At 35.3% G+C, this 19531-nt stretch overlaps 3 protein-coding genes and 1 long non-coding RNA gene across 6 annotated transcripts; 3 read left to right on the top strand and 1 right to left on the bottom strand.

Annotated features, from left to right (window-relative positions):
* The first annotated feature begins 654 nt into the window (after nt 1–654).
* Nucleotides 655–7222, top strand: LOC110794819 (factor of DNA methylation 1). Of its 3 annotated transcripts, none has more exons than XM_021999781.2 (7): nt 655–900; nt 1625–1832; nt 3530–3679; nt 4476–4610; nt 4720–4932; nt 5361–5597; nt 6724–7222. In XM_021999781.2, the coding sequence occupies exons 2-6, from the start codon at nt 1761–1763 to the stop codon at nt 5592–5594; spliced, it is 804 nt and encodes a 267-aa protein (XP_021855473.2). In that variant the 5' UTR covers nt 655–900; nt 1625–1760; the 3' UTR covers nt 5595–5597; nt 6724–7222. The 3 variants fall into 3 exon arrangements, with proteins under 3 accessions (XP_021855473.2, XP_021855472.2, XP_056696361.1); XM_021999780.2 differs by having other exon boundaries at nt 671–900; nt 3543–3679; XM_056840383.1 differs by lacking the exon at nt 655–900 and adding an exon at nt 988–1134 and having other exon boundaries at nt 3543–3679.
* A 146-nt stretch (nt 7223–7368) lies between these two features.
* On the top strand, nt 7369–10949 carry LOC110794817 (factor of DNA methylation 5). Its single transcript, XM_021999779.2, has 6 exons — nt 7369–7751; nt 8623–9026; nt 9148–9290; nt 9828–9989; nt 10074–10286; nt 10394–10949. Exons 2-6 carry the CDS (start codon nt 8903–8905, stop codon nt 10622–10624), a joined length of 873 nt encoding a protein of 290 aa, XP_021855471.2. The 5' UTR covers nt 7369–7751; nt 8623–8902; the 3' UTR covers nt 10625–10949.
* A 1074-nt stretch (nt 10950–12023) lies between these two features.
* Nucleotides 12024–13189, top strand: LOC110794850 (uncharacterized). Its single transcript, XR_002535141.2, has 2 exons — nt 12024–12364; nt 12991–13189. It is a non-coding gene; the product is annotated as an uncharacterized lncRNA (long non-coding RNA).
* A 1278-nt stretch (nt 13190–14467) lies between these two features.
* On the bottom strand, nt 14468–16783 carry LOC110794816 (expansin-A4). The gene is made up of 3 exons (XM_021999778.2): nt 16345–16783; nt 15794–16112; nt 14468–15096 (listed from the first exon to the last, which is right to left on the bottom strand). The coding sequence occupies exons 1-3, from the start codon at nt 16490–16492 to the stop codon at nt 14787–14789; spliced, it is 777 nt and encodes a 258-aa protein (XP_021855470.1). The 5' UTR covers nt 16493–16783; the 3' UTR covers nt 14468–14786.
* Nucleotides 16784–19531: the final 2748 nt, after the last annotated feature.

The following is a 19531-nucleotide window of genomic DNA, read 5'->3' as shown; positions in this document are numbered from 1 at the left end:
ATCAGTTTCTAAAAGGTATGATCTAGAGTAGGGCTGCAAACAAGTCGAGCCGATTCGAGTTTACTTTGTTATAACTAAGCTTGATAAGGATTTTAATTGTTCAAGCTGTGCAATTTGTTGTTCGAGCTTTGTTCATTAAGCATTCATCTTTCTTGAGCTCAACAAGCTTTCAAAAATTAACTTGATATTTTTTTTTATGGAGTATGCTTTTGATTGAAATCCTTGGTTCTGTAGGGGTGTTTATAGTAGTTATTGAGACTTGAAGAGAAGCAATAATAAAGGAATGAACTCGGAAACAATAGATTTGAATACACAACTTATTGGTTAAGAGACAAAGTGAGTAATCACTATGTCAAGACCAACTTGGTTAACATGCCCAACTAAGAGTCATTTTTTTTTTTTAAAAAGCATTATATTTTATTCCACAATAAAATTATTTTTCCAAGCTTGAACGAGTTATAAATGGGTTTAAGTATAAACGAATGCTCGTGAACTTTAACAGGCCAAACGTTATGTTGTTCAAGTTTGGCTCGTTTATATATCGAGCCTATAATTTTTGTTCAACCTCATTCGTTACTAAACGAGGTTTAACCGAGTTTGTTTACGAGTTATTCGCGTACATATACAGGCTCCTTTACAGCTCAAATCTGGAATCAACCACGAGCTCAATTAGAGCTTATTCTAAACTTAACTCAATATCATCCGTTTTTAGCCCTAAATAGAAAATCCAATTATCCAACAACACCGCTCCCACGGACCCAACCGGCGCGAGGAATGAAAGTTGTTCACACATGGCGGAGCTTTCCTTGCAATCGGCACTTAGAAGTTAGAACGAACAATACAAGTCATTACTCATTCAGTCATTTGCCGTGCAACTGTGCAAGTGAATCATTCAATTAGGTATGTAGCCCAGCAATCACTTAGTTCAACCTTTAGTATGTTTTCATTTTCATTGTCTTTGTTTCTCCATTGATGAATGCTCTTCATTGTTCTACTTCAACAGTTCAACTATGTGATCAAACTTGAAAAAAGTCACAACTTTTTTAATTTCTCCAAGTCGCATGCTTTCCCAGATGTTAATTTTTGAGACTTGCATGCATTATGCACTCCAGCTGTTTGTGTTTTTGTCTCTGTGTAAGTAATGCATAATCATGAACAACAGTTACAGTGTCAATTTTCCCAGAAATCGATTATTTTTAAGGGTTTTAGAATTATTTTTGTTGCCCCCTTTTCCAAAAGTTTCATGTTTTTCTTATTTCCCTCTTTTGGGAATCTAATTCACCAAAACCCCAATTCCCCCTTTCAAATGTTCAAATTTCCAATTTCCCTAGGTTTCTTTGAGGTTATCCAATTATTTTGACAAATTGGGAAAAGCTTCGTCCTGTATGGCTGTATAACATTACAGGGTTTACAGTCAGATGTGAACATGTGATGCATAAGAACACGGAACATGCTTAGAAGTTGGAATTTCGTACTCTTATTGATTTTTTTTGGTTTGCTATACTATGAAATGAAATATAGAATCAAATGAGGCATCTTAGATTAGGAGGTAGCAGTATATAACTGAGACTAGGAGCTGTTTCTATATAAAGAGTGTGTGACTTGTGTTTGTTTGAATTTATAGATTTAGCTTTTAGTGGGCGTAATGGAGGATAAGGGTCGCAATTATCAAGAGTTACTGCAGCTGCGAAAGCTTGTAACGAAGCTTGCGATGGAAATCGATGTTAAAAACATGAGATTGTTTCACATGGAGGAGAGGTATGATCAGTTGTCGACAACCCTTGACAGTATGGTTATGGAGAAACGGAAGCTGCAACAAGATCATGCCAGAGGTATTTCTTGCTCTACCTCTATGGAGATCTTTCAATAATGAATGATTATGAACCTATCTTCCAATCTTTACATCCGAATTTATTTCAAAACAAACCGAACTTTAGAGTGTTCAATTTTGCTAGTGTCCTTAATCATGTATGTTAGCTTGTATGATTTATGTAGAATCATTGGAGTTATAATTTTGATGTTTTGTTTTCTCAAATTCAACTAGTCGAAACCAAGAAAGAGATCCATTATTAATCTTTCTTTTAAAAGTACATTTATGGCAACCTTTCTCGAAGTATTTGATGGATAGATTGAAACTAAGGATTTTGAAGTAAGCTGTGCATTCTAGGCTGAGGATCCATGTGCTGTCCCTTTCAAGAATTTTGTTAGGAATCAAGAGACTACCTTTAATCAAGTTACTATATACTTATGTAGTACGAGTAATTGTATCATGGCAGAATTCCTAGGTAGTTATGTGGAACTTTCTCTGTCAAACAGCCGTACAACTATCAGCTCCCTCCTTTTGTAGGTTCTTGACCTCAAGCTGATGTCTGAAATAAGCAAGAATTACTTGCTCTATTAAATGTTGTTAGTTGGATTGTTATAGTCCAAGGGCTTTATACATTGTCGGTGCCAAGATTTTTTTAAGGATTCAGAATTTTCAAGCACATGTAATAAATTCAAATATGATAATCCAAAATTCAAACTACAACTAATAACACGGTGTGCACACGTGCTATTACAATAACATTAAAATAACATTACAGTTGAACTCGATGAAATGGTGTTTTAATCTAAACCATTCATCTCTTATCAACTTATTCAAAATCATAAATTTCAGTTTCAATCTAACTATACTTTTACAGCAAAAAAATTCAAACCCTAAACTCTTCACTTAAATTGTAAAGCAACAAATAAACCATAAGTCTTTGTTAAAATCTAACATTATATTGTGCAAACAATTAATTTAGCAACTTTTGTTTCAATTAAATAAATTTGCAAAAAGGTAATTACAAATTACAAAACAAGAAAATCAGAGAATTTATATGTTTTGGTTTTCCAAATGTAAAGAAAAAAGAAAAAAAAGCAAAGGGAAATGAACAGCCAACTGGAATCGAACTCGGACTCTATTACACTGTAGAGTAACAACCACTGAGCGCCCAGTTCTTTTGTGGTAATATGTCGCTTTTAATTGATTTCAACCGTTCTATTTTTTTTAACTTACCATATCAAAAAAAAAATTCCGGTTCTAGTAAACCCTTACTAGTACCGCCACTGGCTTCGTATCTTACAAACTGAAGGCTGATGACTCTTTGAATAGAAGTCAAATGAACTTGGAGATGCTTATTGAAGATTTTTCCTATAACCATTTCGGCTTTATGTGCTCAGAATTGATAGCTTGTTAATTTGAACTTCAAGTCAGGAGCAAACAAGAGGGAAAACATAAAGCTTGACTTTTGAACTTAAACAGCTTTAGAATGTTTGTATGCGTTCTCATCCCACCTTTCTGTCTCATCTGTGCGTATCCCCTGAAATTATGTGCCATTGATAATCCTTACTCTGTGAAGTTCACATGACTTTTACTTGTCTATTTGAATGTCATCCTCCTTGAATCATTCTTGCTTTCCTGGGTTACAATTTTTTTAGCTGTCTCTTAAGTTGGATGGTTCTGTTTCAAGCTTTTGCATTCAAATTGATGATTTAGTTTCAGCTATCTCTTTCAGAAATTGAAAGATTGCAATCTGTAATATTGAATAGTGAGAAAGAAAAACGTGAGTTGGAATATCAAAGACAGCAAATTGAGCTCAGAGCCGAGGAAGTTGATAAACGTGAGATACAAATCAAATCTAAACATGAAAAGGTAAATATTCTATACGGTCTGTTTGTTAAAAGATGATGTGCATCACTTAATGTATGTGAAAGTACCTTCAAGTCTTCAAAAGTATCATGTATAAAATTAGTCCCAACTCCCATCATATACAACTGGGACTCTGGGAGTCATGTCAGGATTAATAAATACAGATCTAAAAAAAGAGGGGGGGGGGGGGGGGGGGGTGTCCTGTCAGAATTACAACAAAATAGGTCAAATATTTTAAAGACGCATATCAAATTAGTCATAGAGGTTGACAAAAACAGGACAAAAAAATAACTTGCAAATGAAGTGTAAATCACCTACCTCAAAACCCTTTTTATTAAAGGGGGGAATTTTCAAAGCATTATGTCTTGGCATGTCTGCAAAACTGTTCTAATTATATATTGATACAATTTCTAACATACGCCAGGGTGTACCTAGAAATAGATATTCGTACACCCAAATTTTAGGTTTTAGAAGGTGGGAATAAAGCTATGTTCTAGGTACACGAGACATCTAAAACTTGTGTGTGAGTTTACCTAGATGGTACACCTGGGTGTATAATGGACATATTGAGTTATTGTCACTTATTATTCAATCTGCACTGTATTCTGTTCTGATGGTACTTAGTTTTGGATTGATGTATACCCAATTACCCAACTAAATTCTCTTCATTTTGGATCATAGATTGTTTATTTATAGATTTAGTAGAAATCTTTTTCATTGTAGTTGAAAATCCTTCTATGGTGTAAATGATATAAAGCTAGTTTTTTTTCTAAAAGATCTAAACTTCTTTCACTGCTAGCTTGACTCTTTAATGCGAGAGCTGGAAGAAGGTGGTGACGAAATGCAATGCTTAGAAACCCTTAATCAAACACTTATTAGCAAAGAGCGTATAACTAATGAAGAGTTGCAAGATGCCCGCAAATATTTGATACGTGTAAGATTCCTTCAGGCCTTGCTGCATCATCATTTGGGATGTTTGCTTACTTATAATTTCAGCATCTTGTCCCTAAGATCCTGCTATTGCATGTTCGTCTGTGGTGCAGACATTACAAGGAATTACTGATGTCGAGGCTAGCATTAGAATCAAACGAATGGGGGAGGTTCAAATTACGCCTTTTCGAGATGCCTGTTTGAAAAGGATGCCATCCGGAGATTGGGATATGAAAGCATCTGAGTTATGCTCATCATGGCAACAAATCCTTGGTGATCCTAGTTGGCATCCTTTCAAAAATAAAATTGTGAATGGAAAGTTGAAGGTAACTTGTATACTTATCGGCAATTTCTTTACATATTGAGAAGACAGTAGATATCAAATGTGTGAAAGAAAGGGTTTGATTTGAAGGTGATGCATTTCTGATTTTAAAATTATTTGAAGATATCGGAGAGACCATACCTTGTGGCAGATGTGGCGCAAAGTTATATTGGTAACAATGCTAAAGCCATGTTCTTGTCATAATTTGCGCTGGGTAAAAAGATATCAGCTTGCTCAACAACAAAAAAATTCTTTCAGTTTACCTTCATCCTTTGTGTTTGGTCTTTATCTTCCTTGAATGCAAATGTTAATCAGTCAAAAATATTTCATCTGCTATTTCTATTGAACGGCCAAGAAATTGTTGTTCATATCCAATGCCTTTGCAACATTTTCATCAATGTTGATGTTAAATTGTTTATTCTGTCAACCCAGGAAGTTGTAGATGAAGATGACAATAAGTTGAAAGGATTGAAAAGTAAATGGGGCGAGGAAGCATACAAAGAGGTGGTTAGTGCATTGTTGGAGCTGAATGACTACAATCCCAGTGGTAGGTTTGTTGTTCCTGAAATCTGGAACTATGACGAGGGGAGAAAAGCTAGCCTGAAAGAGGGCATAGAGTATCTAGTACAGAGATTGACAGCCAAGTTCTTGAAGCGCAAAAGATAATAGGTACAAATTTCACCTTGTACTACCATTTTAAGCCTTTTTTTTCGTTTTTAAAACATCATATGGTAGAAACGCCATGCTTTACTTTGTTATTTACAATCGTAATTCGAGGAGAGTGACACTTCTAGCTATTGGTTACAATTGTATTAGCTCTCAATGAAATGATAACTTACGGAAAGACTGTCACTACCAAGGCTCCGTTTGGTAGGGTGTAAAACGTTTTCATGAAAAACGATTTCCCCCCTTTCAATCATTTTACGTTGTTTGGTTTGGCACGAGATGGAAAATAATTCTCTTTAACTCCCTGAAAGATGGAAAAACTTTTTCCATTTGAAAGGAAGGGAAACCATTTTTCCACCTTTCCTCACCATTTTTCATGATCATGGAAAATGTTTTTCATGGAAAATCATTTTACACCGAAAACATTTTACACCATGCCAAACGGAGCCCAAGTGTTGTACATCTCCAGGACCGGCCAAAGGATCCATTGCTAGGGAACAAAATTGACTACATTATGCTTTATTACATGCGCGGTATCCTGTTTTTTTGGATGGTAAGCAAAGGATCCAACTAGACTAGACCTCAGAAGTGAGGGAGAGAATAAGGGAAACCTCACACCAAGAAGTAGAAACCTAGCTTGTTGGATTCAAACTAAGTGATCTTAGTAAGATCTGAATGTCTGATCAATTCCTCCAAGCAACCTTGATGTATGCATTAACTAACTTAGGTACTCTGCTTTCAGTTACTACAAAATTACCCTTGACAATGGCCAACCAAGCCCACTCCCGGGAGATAAATTCATCTTTATTAGGAACTTTCCATTAGTCTTATTAATATTCCTTGTTGTTGACACTTATCACCTATGACCTGATTGAGTAGGAACATGTTGCTTGAAAGCTTTATGGTATCACATGCACAAGGGATACTGGATAATTAGAGATTTGTAAATAATAACTGGGAATATGTTTCTGTTGTGACTGCAAAAGTCATGACTCACCTCACTTTGCTATTCATTAATCATTACTCAATTCGTTTGACCTGAAACTTGGTGAGAAGATTGATCAATTCACCAATTATGCAAATTGTACAGTACCAAGCGTTAAGTTTTTCTCTATTCTGTGTAATGCAGACAAGAGTGCTCCAACAGCCGGATCAGGCAGAAACGTAAATCCTGTAACATAATCGAGCAAATGTTGGTGGTAGCAGCTTTGATGTGGATGTACCATGAGTTATTAGTATATTGGTATCCTTGGTTCGTATCACCTTTCTAAGTAGTTCATCTACCAATATTTTTAATGGAAACTTTGTTGCTGCTGGTGTCTGTAAACTCTTGTGCCCTTAAGAATCATTATGTAAATACTAAATAGCCTGGGATTCGCTTGATCTATAAGCATAAGTTGTATGTATATTAGGAATTTAGGATGTGGGAGATCACCATACAGTTCATGTAGTGGGACTGGGACATTACCGTATAACTGCATTTTTTTTCCCGTTTCGACAACGACGTATAACTGCATATTAGTGTGCAGCGGAGGACACTAAACACTTGGTATGTCTCTCATGGACCATGTGAAAATGTACCGTAAAATATTATAAGAAACTTTGAATACGTATGGTTGTTACTCGTACATCCTTGATTATGAATTATTTGCACTCAATAATTAAATATCAAAGATAATTTAAAAACATTATTAGACAAAATTAATTACTAGATTAGGCTAATGTTAACTAAAAGATGTTCTTTAACCATTAATGTTAACGAGTTTTTCCGTAAACAAAAAATAATAGCTGTGTATGTAAGAGTCTAGGGTATATATCGAATGGACCAACAAAATATGACCTATTAGGCTATTACCACCAGTGTCACAGTGTGCACTGTGCACCCCACGTACCAAGAGTCCAAGACTAAAGCGCATAGCAAATTAGCAGTATAGCATGGGCTCCTAAAACACAAATGTGCTGCACATAATAAAGTTCATCTAGTCTTCCCACAAATTCTAACCCCACAAAGTGATCAATGCTGATAAAAACGTCACCTTCATAGTAATATTTTCTGGGTTTTGTATCAAAATTTCGTGAAAATGGAGGAATTATCTGCAGAAGTAATAAGCTCAAACACAACACATCTTCATCAAACTAACTGCAATTCCCTTTCAGGTTTTCTCTCAATCTTCTCCTTCCCACTATCTGCAGAAATTGTCATGATCTGTTTTCCAATTTTTGTGGGTTTTTAATTTTTACAATTCCTGTTTTTAGTATTCTATCAGTTTTCTGCATCATTTCCTAGTGTTGTTTCAAAAGTTTTGGTAAAATTGAAAAATGTGGGTGTATTTATGTGTTATGGTGTGGGTCTGTAATGGCGGACCCAATTTTCCTCTACTGAAATGAAAGTAAAATTGTCCTCGAAAATGCTTTTGTAACATTTCTTACTGTAATGTCGGAAATCTGATGTTTAACATTGTTAGCATTGTCCAAAACTCGAAATTTTGGGAACATCACTTCGAATTTCTTCAACTATTGAAAAACCTTAAAGCAAGACATGTTTTGCCTGTTTGCAAGGCAAAGGAATTGAGGGTGGAAATACTGAGTTACTACTTGCTAGTTGTTGCAAGTCCATAAGTCTTACTTGGAATTATAGGAGTGACAGGCTGGTTTGGTAGATGGTATTAAATAAATGCTAGTAATGGGAACGGATTTGTGTTGTAAATTTGGAAGAAAGTCATTACAAAAACCCATGGTAATGCCAATTCTGTGGTTCAACCAATCATTAACACTTTGTAGTTAACACTTAACACTACTTCTTTTGTGATTCTTTTTTTGGGTGCAAATGAGCAAGGCCGGAAGGGCAATACAAATTACAAATTAATTACTACTTGTTTTGTGGTTCTTGAATATGTGATTATTAATTCCAGATAGAGGGAGTACAAAACTTCAACTGAACTTCCAGCATCATATATAACTGTTCTTTTGTTATGATTCTGATCGCAAGTTGAGTTAGTTCTAACATATACGAGTACCAATGGTGCAGAGACCTTTGTTACATCCACAAGTCTGTCGATAGAGAGCCAAACACGATATCCACGCAAGATCAAAAAATCGCAAGCTTGTGTAAGGAGATAGAAGACAAAAATTCAAGAATAGAGGAATTAGAACAAAAGAACGGTCAGGATTGTGTTTCTCTTACCAAACTTGTCACGAGCCTTGTTCAAGAGATTGAGCACCAAAATAAAAGGATCAAAGAATTGGAGCAGGATCACGAAAAGAAAAACGCAGCTTGTACAAAATCTTCAAGACTAGTTATTAGCCTCATGGAGGAGGTTGATTGCAAACATCAGCAAATTGTTGACCTGAAGCACACTTGTAGTGAGATGTATACTGATATTAGAAAGCTGGTGGAGGAGAGAGATTACTGGCATGAATTAAACATCCAAGGTTTGTTCTTGTTTTGGAAAAAAAAAATGGAACTTTTGCAAGTAAGAGCATTAGAGCAGATTTTCTGACATGTTTGACATGATGGTTTTTAGTTTGATGCTAACTTCGTTGAATCTTTTAGGAGAAGTAAATTTGCGGAGCCTAGGTCTAAGAAACAGAAGGCTGCAATCTGACCTGAATTCTGTCAAAAAGGAGCTTAGTCATGTTCTGTTGGCAAAACGCGTGGATGGACCTCAAAGTAACGAGGGACAGAGTTGTTCAATGGTTAGTTCAACATTAGTACATTATTTGAAATTTTAGACTTCAGAAGGAAAACGTATGAGTATTATCGTGCAATTGTTGTGAGTAATATGTACATGTGAAATGCTAATACCAAGTATACAATACATAGTTTTTCATGCCATATTCATCTCCAGATTTCGCCTTCTAGGTTGTACATGCTAATACTTATTCCTGAAACCTTTTTTCCATCACAGGAAACCTGAAACTTTTGCATTGTTACCCTTAAGGCCAAAACCAGTATGTAATTTGTTGTCGTATGCTATTTGGCCATGCGGAGTTGTTCCTAATTTTACCCCAGAATTCTTCTGTAAATATGGAGTTGCAATATTTGAATTAGAGGTGGTGAATGGGTTGTTAAGCCCGGTAAATCTGGGGTTTGGGTCTGGTAAGAGACAACTTTGCTAGGTCTATTGTATGTTACATAGATCTGAATTTTGCAAATTGTACTGCAGTGCAGTTATTTGGATGTATTATTGGTTTATCGAATCAAACGTAACATGAGAATAATTGGTTGAATAGCAAGTGACAGGTAGTACAAACATTGATATTGATGCTCTGAAGAGAGAAGTGGAGGATAAAACAGAAGAAGTGCTTTACTTACAAAACCTCAACCAAACTCTTATACTCAAGGAGCGAGCAAGCAACAATGAACTTCTAGATGCTCAGCAAGAATTGTTAAGTGTATGTTCCTCCCTCCCTCTTGATGTTATCTTGTGGAAAAGCTAACTGCAGAAATCCTTGAAAATCTGCATTATCCCCTTTCAGGGTCTGCAATCAGTACTGAATGACAGAACAATGCTTGGGATAAAAAGAATGGGAGAACTTGACTCAAAAGTTTTCCTTGATGCATGTTCTGAGAAGTTCCCTAAAGAAGAACAAGGGATTAAATGTGCTGAAGTATGTTCACTTTGGGAAGATCATCTGAAAGATTCACAATGGCATCCTTTCAAGCACACTACAATAAATGGGAACCTGCAGGTTAGTAGTTTCTTTAGATTACCATTATGATCATTAATTAAGTTTTAATGTTTCTGACATGCACAGAAAATCAAAAACTAAGTTGTGATTCTAAGTGATCATGACAGGCCATTATTGATGAGAGCGATGAGAAGCTTGAAGAGTTGAGAAAAGAATGGGGTGAGAAAGTATACAACGCAGTGACAAGTGCATTGGTGGAGCTGAATGAGTATAATCCCAGTGGGAGGTATCCAGTTCCTAAAATTTGGAATATCAGGGAGGAAAGGGAAGTCAGTCTGAAGGAGGTTATTGGGTATATTATCCAGCAGCTCAAAACTCACAAACGCAAAAGGCGGTAACTTGTAGCTAGACTTTTATGTTATGTTATGCAAGGCAAGGATCGCGTTATTAACTTGTTAGGACTTTCTTAATACACCCTATACAGGAAGGGTACTAGGGTAGCCTTACTAACCTTGAAGTAGAAGCAGTACGTAGTTGTTGATGTTACTTAGCTGCTTAGCGGCTACATTGATTAAAGGAGTAGGAAGGAAGAAAATTGTAGTTAAAAAAGAAGTGTTGTCAAGTATGCTTTCAGTATTTGCAATGATAATGGATCCGACTAGCTATGTGTATATATTGGTCTCACATTCAGATCAAAGAATGTACTCGATAGCTTACTCAAAACTCAAAAGCTCCTTTTTCCTGCACCAAAAACAACTGCAATAATAGTCGTGGTAATTTTGTTCAATTCCTAGCCAAAACTGTTATGGCATCACTTTGCCATAACACAAAACACTGAACTACAAAATTATATCCAAGCAATGAAATCACTTTGCTAAAATTACACTTTTCCGACCTCTAATCATTATTACAACGAAATGGCCAAAAGTTATTGATATCCAAGTAAAACTTTGACTATTTAGTTAATTCTAGTATAACCATTGAGTATTTTAGCTCAGCTAGCAAGGAGTTTTCCAACTATAGTTGGCGATGGGCCGGGCCAACATACGGTTTACTTGAGCCAAGCAAGAAATTTGCTTGAGACGGCACAAGCCCATTGTAAGCCCGGATGGCACGAAAGGTACGCTGATGGGCCATTGGCCATTCATGGATACTATTTTAAAAACTTAGCACGAGCACGGTACGACCATAACTACACAATTTGTATGTTGGCACACTTACTTTTATCCTATTAACAAAATAGTCTTAAAATTAATATGGGCCTACTGACAGGGTTCGGCACGTGGGATGACTTTTTCTTGTCATGTTGAGACACGAGGCACGTGGGCTCACACGTGCGCAACTCTAGTTTCAACTTTACCAATATCTCACGTTCAAAGTCGATGCCAGATTGATAGTTTGGTACCCTATCCTTAATTGAAAAGAAAATACTCCTATACTCGAGATCGAATCCCATTTATGCCACCCCTTTTCGACATCCCTGCATCAAAACAAGTAACAACTCTGGAACAACTGGTGTAGTAATTAGAGATCACTTAGGAAATAACATTATTAGTCGAACCTATAATCTTGGAACATCCTCTCCGATTCTTGCTGAAGCTACAGCTCTTCGTAATAGTCTTCTATTAGCCATCGAAAAAAATATACGACATGTTTTCATTGGGGGTGATAATTTATTAATCATAAATATTTTGCACGGAAAAACTCAATGCCCGTGAAAGATACAAGTATTGATGAATGATGTCAAACAGCTTTTGAATAATTTTAATAGTATTTCTTCTCGTCACATTTATAGGGATGTTGCCGCCTTAGGTCATCGCATACAAACACACCAAGAAATTGATCCATACATAGATAGTAAATTTTCTTATTTTTTATCTTTAGATAAGTTAGGATGCAGTCTTGAGATAAGACTATCCTAACTTTTATTGTATCTTTCTGATTTAAAAAAAAAAGTATAAGCACTCATCGACCTACAACAAAATCGCAAAAGCCCATTGAAAAGCCCCCGTGGCGGCACAAATCCATTCCATAAAATCCATAATCCTTGGTAAAACCCTAGCACACTATTCCGCTCAACTCAAACCCTCATCTTCTCCGCCGCCGTCTTTCCTCCATTTTTCTCCGCAAATAGCAAGGTAATCTCTCTTTATTTTCCTTTTTGAAAAATAAATAATCAGTATTTAGTTTTTATCAATCCAATAAATTTAAATAAGGGCGATGATTATACTCTTTTTCAACACCTTCTCTCTCTTCACCGCCATAACCACCATCTCCTTCGTCTTGCTCTTTCTCTTTCCTCAATTTTCTGTATGTCTGTGTGTGTATGTGTATGTGTTTATAATGTGTATTATATTCCGGAATCGAACCCGCGACCTTCTGGTTAAATTTGATGGGGCTGTGATTATAAAGAGAGAGGGTGGAGTAGGGGCGAACTAATTCTTTCAATCTAATGTATATTTGATGAATTTCAAGGAGAGTTTTAAGGATTTGATTTTGCTAAAAATGCCGCTCCCTTTTTTTCATAGGTTGAGCTTTCTGTAATTTTTATGGCATTTTTGCAGATCTTTCTTTTTATCTTTCCGTGGGGTTTTCGGATTTTAGATTGATGGGTTTGTTCATCTTCCCTACTATGATTGATTTCTCCAAATACACTTGATATGAGCCCTTTTTATCTAATTTGATTTACTGATTTTTAAATTTGTTTGTTTTAATTTAATTCTTCTTTAATTTATTACTCCGTAATTTTTTGTGTTGTAAACAGGAGCAGAGTTCGTGTTTTTGTTGGGATACTGTGATTTTGGACTAAAAGATGAATGCAATTAAATAATTGGATGATAATTTCTTTAAAAATGATTTGTTAAGTGTAATCGATATGAATACAATTTTCTGAAATTGGGTTCAATTTGATGGTTTGTAATCGTAGATTTCGATATTGAAATTCATAAACATGTGTTCTTTGATGATGATAGCAATATTGCAACGTTCAAGGAAAAACAAAGTCACAAACTTATTTGCAATGTTCATAAACATGTGTTCTTTGATGATGATAACAATAATATTGCAATGTTTCAAGGAAAACCAAAGTCACAAACTTATTTGCAATTTTCTTGGACTACTAGATTGGTTATTTCAACTATCGGACTAACCTGCTTGAGTTACATGGACTTCTCCTGTTGCATATGTAAGCTTTTGCACATTATTATGATGTTTATCTACCCAACTGGTTAATAATAACTGTTACGGAGTAATATAAAGTAATACCATAAATCCACAACCCACATAAAGGACTAATGTTAAGGACTCTATTAGCAAGTTCAATGCGCTTAGATGCTCTCCGGACTAAGTGATGTTAAGCACCATTCTTGCTTTCTGGATGCTGCTCTCCTTGGTTTACAACCATATTGCAGCAAATTTGCCGAAAAAGACCTCTTATAGTCTAAATTTTGCGAGAAAAGTACCTTATATATACTTGTAATTATTTTATTTTATTTGCGAAAGACACCCAAAGGGAAGTTTCGGCATTGGGTGAGCTTATCCGACAATTGACTTGCACGTGAGAAACACGTGTGGCTTCATTTTACACGTTAACTTGTGAAAACGAGCATGTTTAGTGGAAATAAAACAACTTTCCTTGAACACGGCATAATATATCAAAATCGAGCACTATCACAAATTCACAATAAACTTCACTTTAACCATGCGTTTTATTGAAAATGTAGCAATATGAAAGTCACACGTGCTGCTTGACGCAAGTCAATCATGTTGGAAACTTTTCTTAGGTTGCCTTTTGCAAAAAAGATTTACATAAAGGTGTGGTTCACAATAGAAATTATATAAGGTCATTTCTTACAAAATTGGGGTTCCCTGAAGCAAAACCCTTCGAGCACAGTTTATAACGCACACGAAAGTTGCCTATTTTATGTTGATTGGATGAATTACCAAGTTGCGGAATTAAGTGAAGTTGTTATTTTGAGCTTGGAGGGATAGTTTTCGTGCACTTCCCCTGCCTTCTTGTCGCTTATACAATAGAAGCACCTTCACAGAATAGAGACTTTCCGATGTAAAAGTTGATGGAGTAAATAAAAAAAAAGGTCTTAATTAGGTATTGTATTGGATCATTGGTCCACTCTATTTTTCCATTATCCACTAACCCTACTAGAGTACTAGACCACCATATTGTTACCTTTTTGACCTAGAACGCAAATCAAGCATATGATCAAGGAAGGCAACCACTCCAATTACCTAAAATGAAATTTTTGTATTCATATATATGGGTCAAATATTACACAACCTAGTATAATCAAAGCCGCGGGCTAGAAGAACATTTTTCTAAGCCGCTTCGACTTTCTACCATTTTTTCAAATTTTCGAATTCTTTCTTTTCAAACACACTATAATAATCCTATGGAGTCAAAACACTTGACTATAAAAAGATTAAAAAAAAAAAAAAAAAAACACCCCCAAGTTTTCCTCCCATTTCCCTCAAACCATGGGAAGAAAAATAAGCACCAAAGTAACAAAACAAAAGACAGCAAAAGGGGTACATTTAAGCAATTTTCTAGACCCTGAAGTTCTTGCCAATGAAAGTTTGACCAAATTGCCAATTAGAGGGAGCAATATTCCAAGAGGTGGTAGTTCTACGGTCACTAGCTGTGACACGAAAAGAAAGTGCTTGACCAACAAGAACGGAGTTGGATTGCCAATTTTGACCCCAGTTACGGCTCATACTCATCCATCCAGTACGTGATCCTTTGACACTAGCCCTCACTAGATCACCAGCACCGGCAACGTTGGAGATCAACACCAAGTTGAAGTAACGGAAGCCGTTCACTGTGAATCTAATACCACCCCTCTTTCTGCATGGCACCCTGCAGTAAAATAAACAGAATAATATTAATTTAACTAAACTACAAATTTACTTACCATTGAATACACCAAAATCATAATAAAGTAAACAAAAATACGTGGGACAATATTTTAGGGACGGATATAATATTTAAGTTGGGTAATCACTTAAATGAATAATATTGATATATAGGGCTCATTTCCTAGGTGCCTATGAACTCTCTTTCTATTTAATTCACTAATCATTTTCACCATACTAAATAAAACTAAAGCAATTAACTATTTTCATATCAATTAACTAAAATAACCCTATTATGCATAAAATACATATCTGAAAAGAATCATTTATCTCTTATCATTAGGCACCTGGAATATATACTTCAAATTATCCTTTATCATTAGAGCAAATGTCAAGCAAAGTCTTTCATTTTACTTCCAACCCAGGGACAAGAATAAACTTTTATTGTTGAATATATTTTTAAAACAAAAAGAATTTCATTCTTAACCATTTGTAAAAACAAAAAAGTTTGTAATGAAAATAGAGAAAAAGTAGCAACCACCATTATAATTTATAAGAGTATTAAAAATTACCAATCAAAATAACAAAAGGGTTGTTTATAACGGACGCAACTTTCCCAACTGTCACATAGACTGACAAAACGACAGTGTTTTTCAGTTTCAAAACAGAGCAAAAACAGAGAAGAGACAAAGGTATGTTACCTGCGGAATGCAACAGGGACAATGCCAGCACGATACTCAGCAATCTTAAGAAACATAGGCATAGCGAGGTCGAAATGCGGGCGAGGAGGGTTACACCAACCGCCATTATCACTAGCCAAGGCGTAATTTGGCGGGCAGAAATTGGTGGCAGTGATAAGGATGGAAGGGCTTCCTGGGTGGCACCACCGCGGGTCATCAGCACACTTAAGCTCAAAGCAAGCCCCACAACTCTGACCACTGTTGAATAGGGCTGTACTCAGTGCGGCCGTGTTCACCCCGTACCCTTGGCTGTATAAGTTTCCGTACCCACAAGCACCCCCTACAATTCCAAAAATAAAAAATTAAATATTACAAAAGTACTCTCTGTTATATTAATCGCAGTAGTTTATGTTAAAGAAATCGAGAAATAACTCATCACAGTATTAAATTTAAGTTATGGTTAATTCTAGTAGTCAGTATGTTCGGTTTTGAAATGTCCCGACTTTCCAAAACCAAATGGTAAAAGAACATACAGACTACTAGAAGGCGGGACATAGAACATTTGTTTTTACCCATGGTTCCAGAGGCATCGGAGCCACCGTAGAAAGTAGCATGAGCGCTCTGCCAACCGCCACCGGAGTAAACACCAGGCCTCCTAGCATGGATGATAGAGAAAAACGAACAAAGAGAGAAAATGAGAGGGATGATAATGGAGGCCATTGGTATAGAAAGGAAGTTAGTTAGAGCCTTAGAGAGGGATCGAGTAGTGGGAAAGTAGTTTGTGTTGAGGTTGTGGGAACAGAGGAGTGGCAGAGTATTTATAAAGGGAAAAAAAAGGGAGTTGATTATCTTCCGTAATTAATGCGGGTTGGTCACTCAATTGTGTAATTAGTGTTAGAAGATTTTCTTTGCTTTTTGGTAATTATTTGACTTTTTATTTAATTTTAGGGATGGGAGGATGCGCAAATTATGGGTGGTTTTATCAATCACACAGCTCCCTCGTACTCAGTTGTGATTGTCTGTTTCCCAATTGAGTTGGTTTTTAAAAGCATTTATTAAAATTGACTTGCAAGTTATGGTTGTTTTATGGGGCCTCAGTCGTTAGGGTTTTACTTATTACAGATTTACTCTACACTACTAATCCTTATAACTCAAGGGAGTGTACCACTTTATCAGGGTGATCGATTTAAACGGGATTTGATTTCATATCTTGGGTATTGCTCCTTGAGATTTTAACCAATTACGGAGTACACTAATTGGTATTTATACTAGAATATCATTTGTAAATTTAGCTTGTAGAGACCTTTCTTTGAACAAAATTCATGTAATCTTATAGACAAGTACTCCAACGTCGTCTTTTATATGCTAATGGGTGTTCTAGTTATTTAAAATCTAATATGGTCCAAATCCATTATGCTTTGGTTTAATTTGAAATTTTAATCTTGTCTAAATGCATGCCTATGAGTTACACGGGCTAAATTACAAATGTGTTGGTTAACTTTGAATATTTTCATTCTAATGTATTATAAATCGTTACAACACTGATTAATTTTTTTTAAAAGAGAGACTAAACTTCTATAATAACTCTGTGAACGACTCTTAATGTTCTCCGTGGCCCCCCTCAGCCAATATCCCCTATCTTTCATTATAAGGTCCAGAGTGTCTTTCAATAAAATAAAATCTACAATTCTACATCATCAGTTACAATATTAGATGCTCAATCATTTATTTAAATTATACACTCGTATGCAATTGTTGTTAAACGCGCGTACGGTAACTTTTGGAAACATTAAGAGTACATCATACATGGTATAGTAAATTAGTAATAGTGGTATGGTGCAATTCTTACGCAACAAAGGAATCTATAGAGTTAGTAATATGGTTGATCTTGAACGTTCCATCTTAAGTTTGATGGCAAAATTTCTTTTAAGGATTCTGTTGGCCTTTTACAAAAAACAAAGGGTAGATATGAAATTGGAATAGATTGTACGAAGATAATTGGTTTGGAAGTTTAGTACCAAATAAAACGAAAAGGGGCCTTACCAAAAGAGAGGGTGATATGAATGTGAATAAGCTTTTCTTCACTTACAAGTTGTGCCATGAATGGCAATCGTTATTTGACTCTTAGTGTCCACTTCCCTAGCTACCTATTTGCCCTCATCTTAGAATCCCCTTTCAGTAAAAAGTTGCAATAACTAGGTCAAACTCAAGAAAGAACGCAATATGTTAGTTTTCCAATCACGTGTTAGGACACTCTTTCCACCTGAAAAAAAAAATATAAAAAAAAAATTCCCAAAAAATTCTAATCAGATCCAATTAAGTTGGTAAAGTCTAATAAGTTTCAACCACATTCAACAAGTTTTCTCTCTTGCGACCAGGTCTGGCAAGTTTCAATTATGCCCAATAAGTTTCTATAAGAGTATCATATTTAATTAGATCCAATGAATTCAAATAAGTCCGAGTCTCATCCAGTGAAGAGAAAATACAGTACAACAAGAGCAATGGTCGGTCATGATTGGCCACAAATTCAAATTTTCCCTTCTCCGATTTATAATGTGTATCAGTGTATGTAATATCCTTATGGCTCATTCAAATTAAAAAGTTGGTTAATTAATTCTCTCTTAATTTGCAAAAGTGATCGTGATACTGAAATTTGGCAGTGATATCTACGTTCAATTTGATTTTTGGCCTCTTGGTTATTAACACGTCATTTTATAAAGCGTCACAACTACATACACATAGATATATACTCTTACATTCGTACTACGTAGCTAATGCTCCATATTGTTATTATGATCCCCATACACTAGTCTCTATCACATTTCTAAAAGAACAGGAAATGTTGTGGAGACTTAAGGACCATCAATGAATGCCGATCGATAACAACTAAGGAATATTGACAGTTAGTTTAAGGCTATGTTCTTTTCACTTTATTCCCACTTATATCAGGAAAAGTAAGTTTAGTTACGTTTAATTAAGTTCATATAAGATAAGTTCAGGAAAAAATAAGGATTTTTCCAAATATAATTTATAACTAAAATAAGTTTTGATAAGTTCTAATAAGTTCAGTTAAGTTCAAATAAGTTTAGTTCAGGTAAGTTCAGGAAAAATAAGTGAAAATCATGTGAATAGAATGCACAAGCTTGCGAGTGCCTAAAATACGTCTGTTAGCCCGTTTAGCAAATGAGACATCCTTACGAAGTCAAAGTCTGTCTTATAAATTACTATATTAGATCTCGTGCACGCACGGATTATGATCATTTTTTCTTTTATAAAATACTTAACTAAATATCTCCAAACTGTTGCATGTCTGCATATGATTAAATTTTTTAAAACATACACATTTAAATTTATTGATCTAATATGCATATTATATATGTGTAATATGCTAATTTGACAGACATATCGAGTGAATATATTTTCCATTATTAATGTACAAATATTATAAAAAAGTATTTTGCAAAATTATTATTACGTGGTATCTACTATTGCCATAATTTATAAACTAATATTTTTTCCCATACATAGATAGTTTATCAAAAGGAAGAAAATAAAAATAAATAAAATAAGATATATATTTTAGGAAAATATTTTAGGCGGGAAAATTTTACACTAGGAAATGACATGTGTCATTTCTGGTGTATGTTTTAGTATAAAGCTTTTTTTTAGTGCGTATGAGCCATAAGGGCAATATAAATTACAAATGAGGGTGAGGGGATTTGAACCTGAGACCTAATATACACAGACCCTCAGTATTAA

This window comes from Spinacia oleracea, chromosome 1 (assembly GCF_020520425.1).
Source record: "Spinacia oleracea cultivar Varoflay chromosome 1, BTI_SOV_V1, whole genome shotgun sequence".
NCBI classification, from domain to species: Eukaryota; Viridiplantae; Streptophyta; class Magnoliopsida; order Caryophyllales; family Amaranthaceae; genus Spinacia; species Spinacia oleracea.
The sequence above is the reverse complement of the archived record's forward strand: the minus strand, read 5'-3'. Positions and strand labels throughout refer to the sequence as shown.

What these genes read in the sequence shown, in the direction of transcription:
- LOC110794817 (XM_021999779.2), top strand. Translation starts at nt 8,903, where the DNA reads ATGGAGGAGGTTGATTGCAAACATCAGCAAATTGTTGACCTGAAGCAC. An exon ending in AGGGACAGAGTTGTTCAATG is followed by an intron (nt 9,291 to 9,827) that starts GTTAGTTCAACA and finishes TTGGTTGAATAG; the next exon opens with CAAGTGACAGGTAGTACAAA. An exon ending in CTCAGCAAGAATTGTTAAGT is followed by an intron (nt 9,990 to 10,073) that starts GTATGTTCCTCC and finishes ATCCCCTTTCAG; the next exon opens with GGTCTGCAATCAGTACTGAA.
- LOC110794819 (XM_021999780.2), top strand. Translation starts at nt 1,646, where the DNA reads ATGGAGGATAAGGGTCGCAATTATCAAGAGTTACTGCAGCTGCGAAAG. An exon ending in GCAACAAGATCATGCCAGAG is followed by an intron (nt 1,833 to 3,542) that starts GTATTTCTTGCT and finishes TATCTCTTTCAG; the next exon opens with AAATTGAAAGATTGCAATCT. An exon ending in TTGTGAATGGAAAGTTGAAG is followed by an intron (nt 4,933 to 5,360) that starts GTAACTTGTATA and finishes CTGTCAACCCAG; the next exon opens with GAAGTTGTAGATGAAGATGA.
- LOC110794816 (XM_021999778.2), bottom strand. Translation starts at nt 16,492, where the DNA reads ATGGCCTCCATTATCATCCCTCTCATTTTCTCTCTTTGTTCGTTTTTC. An exon ending in CGATGCCTCTGGAACCATGG is followed by an intron (nt 16,113 to 16,344) that starts GTAAAAACAAAT and finishes TTGGAATTGTAG; the next exon opens with GGGGTGCTTGTGGGTACGGA. An exon ending in GTCCCTGTTGCATTCCGCAG is followed by an intron (nt 15,097 to 15,793) that starts GTAACATACCTT and finishes ATTTTACTGCAG; the next exon opens with GGTGCCATGCAGAAAGAGGG.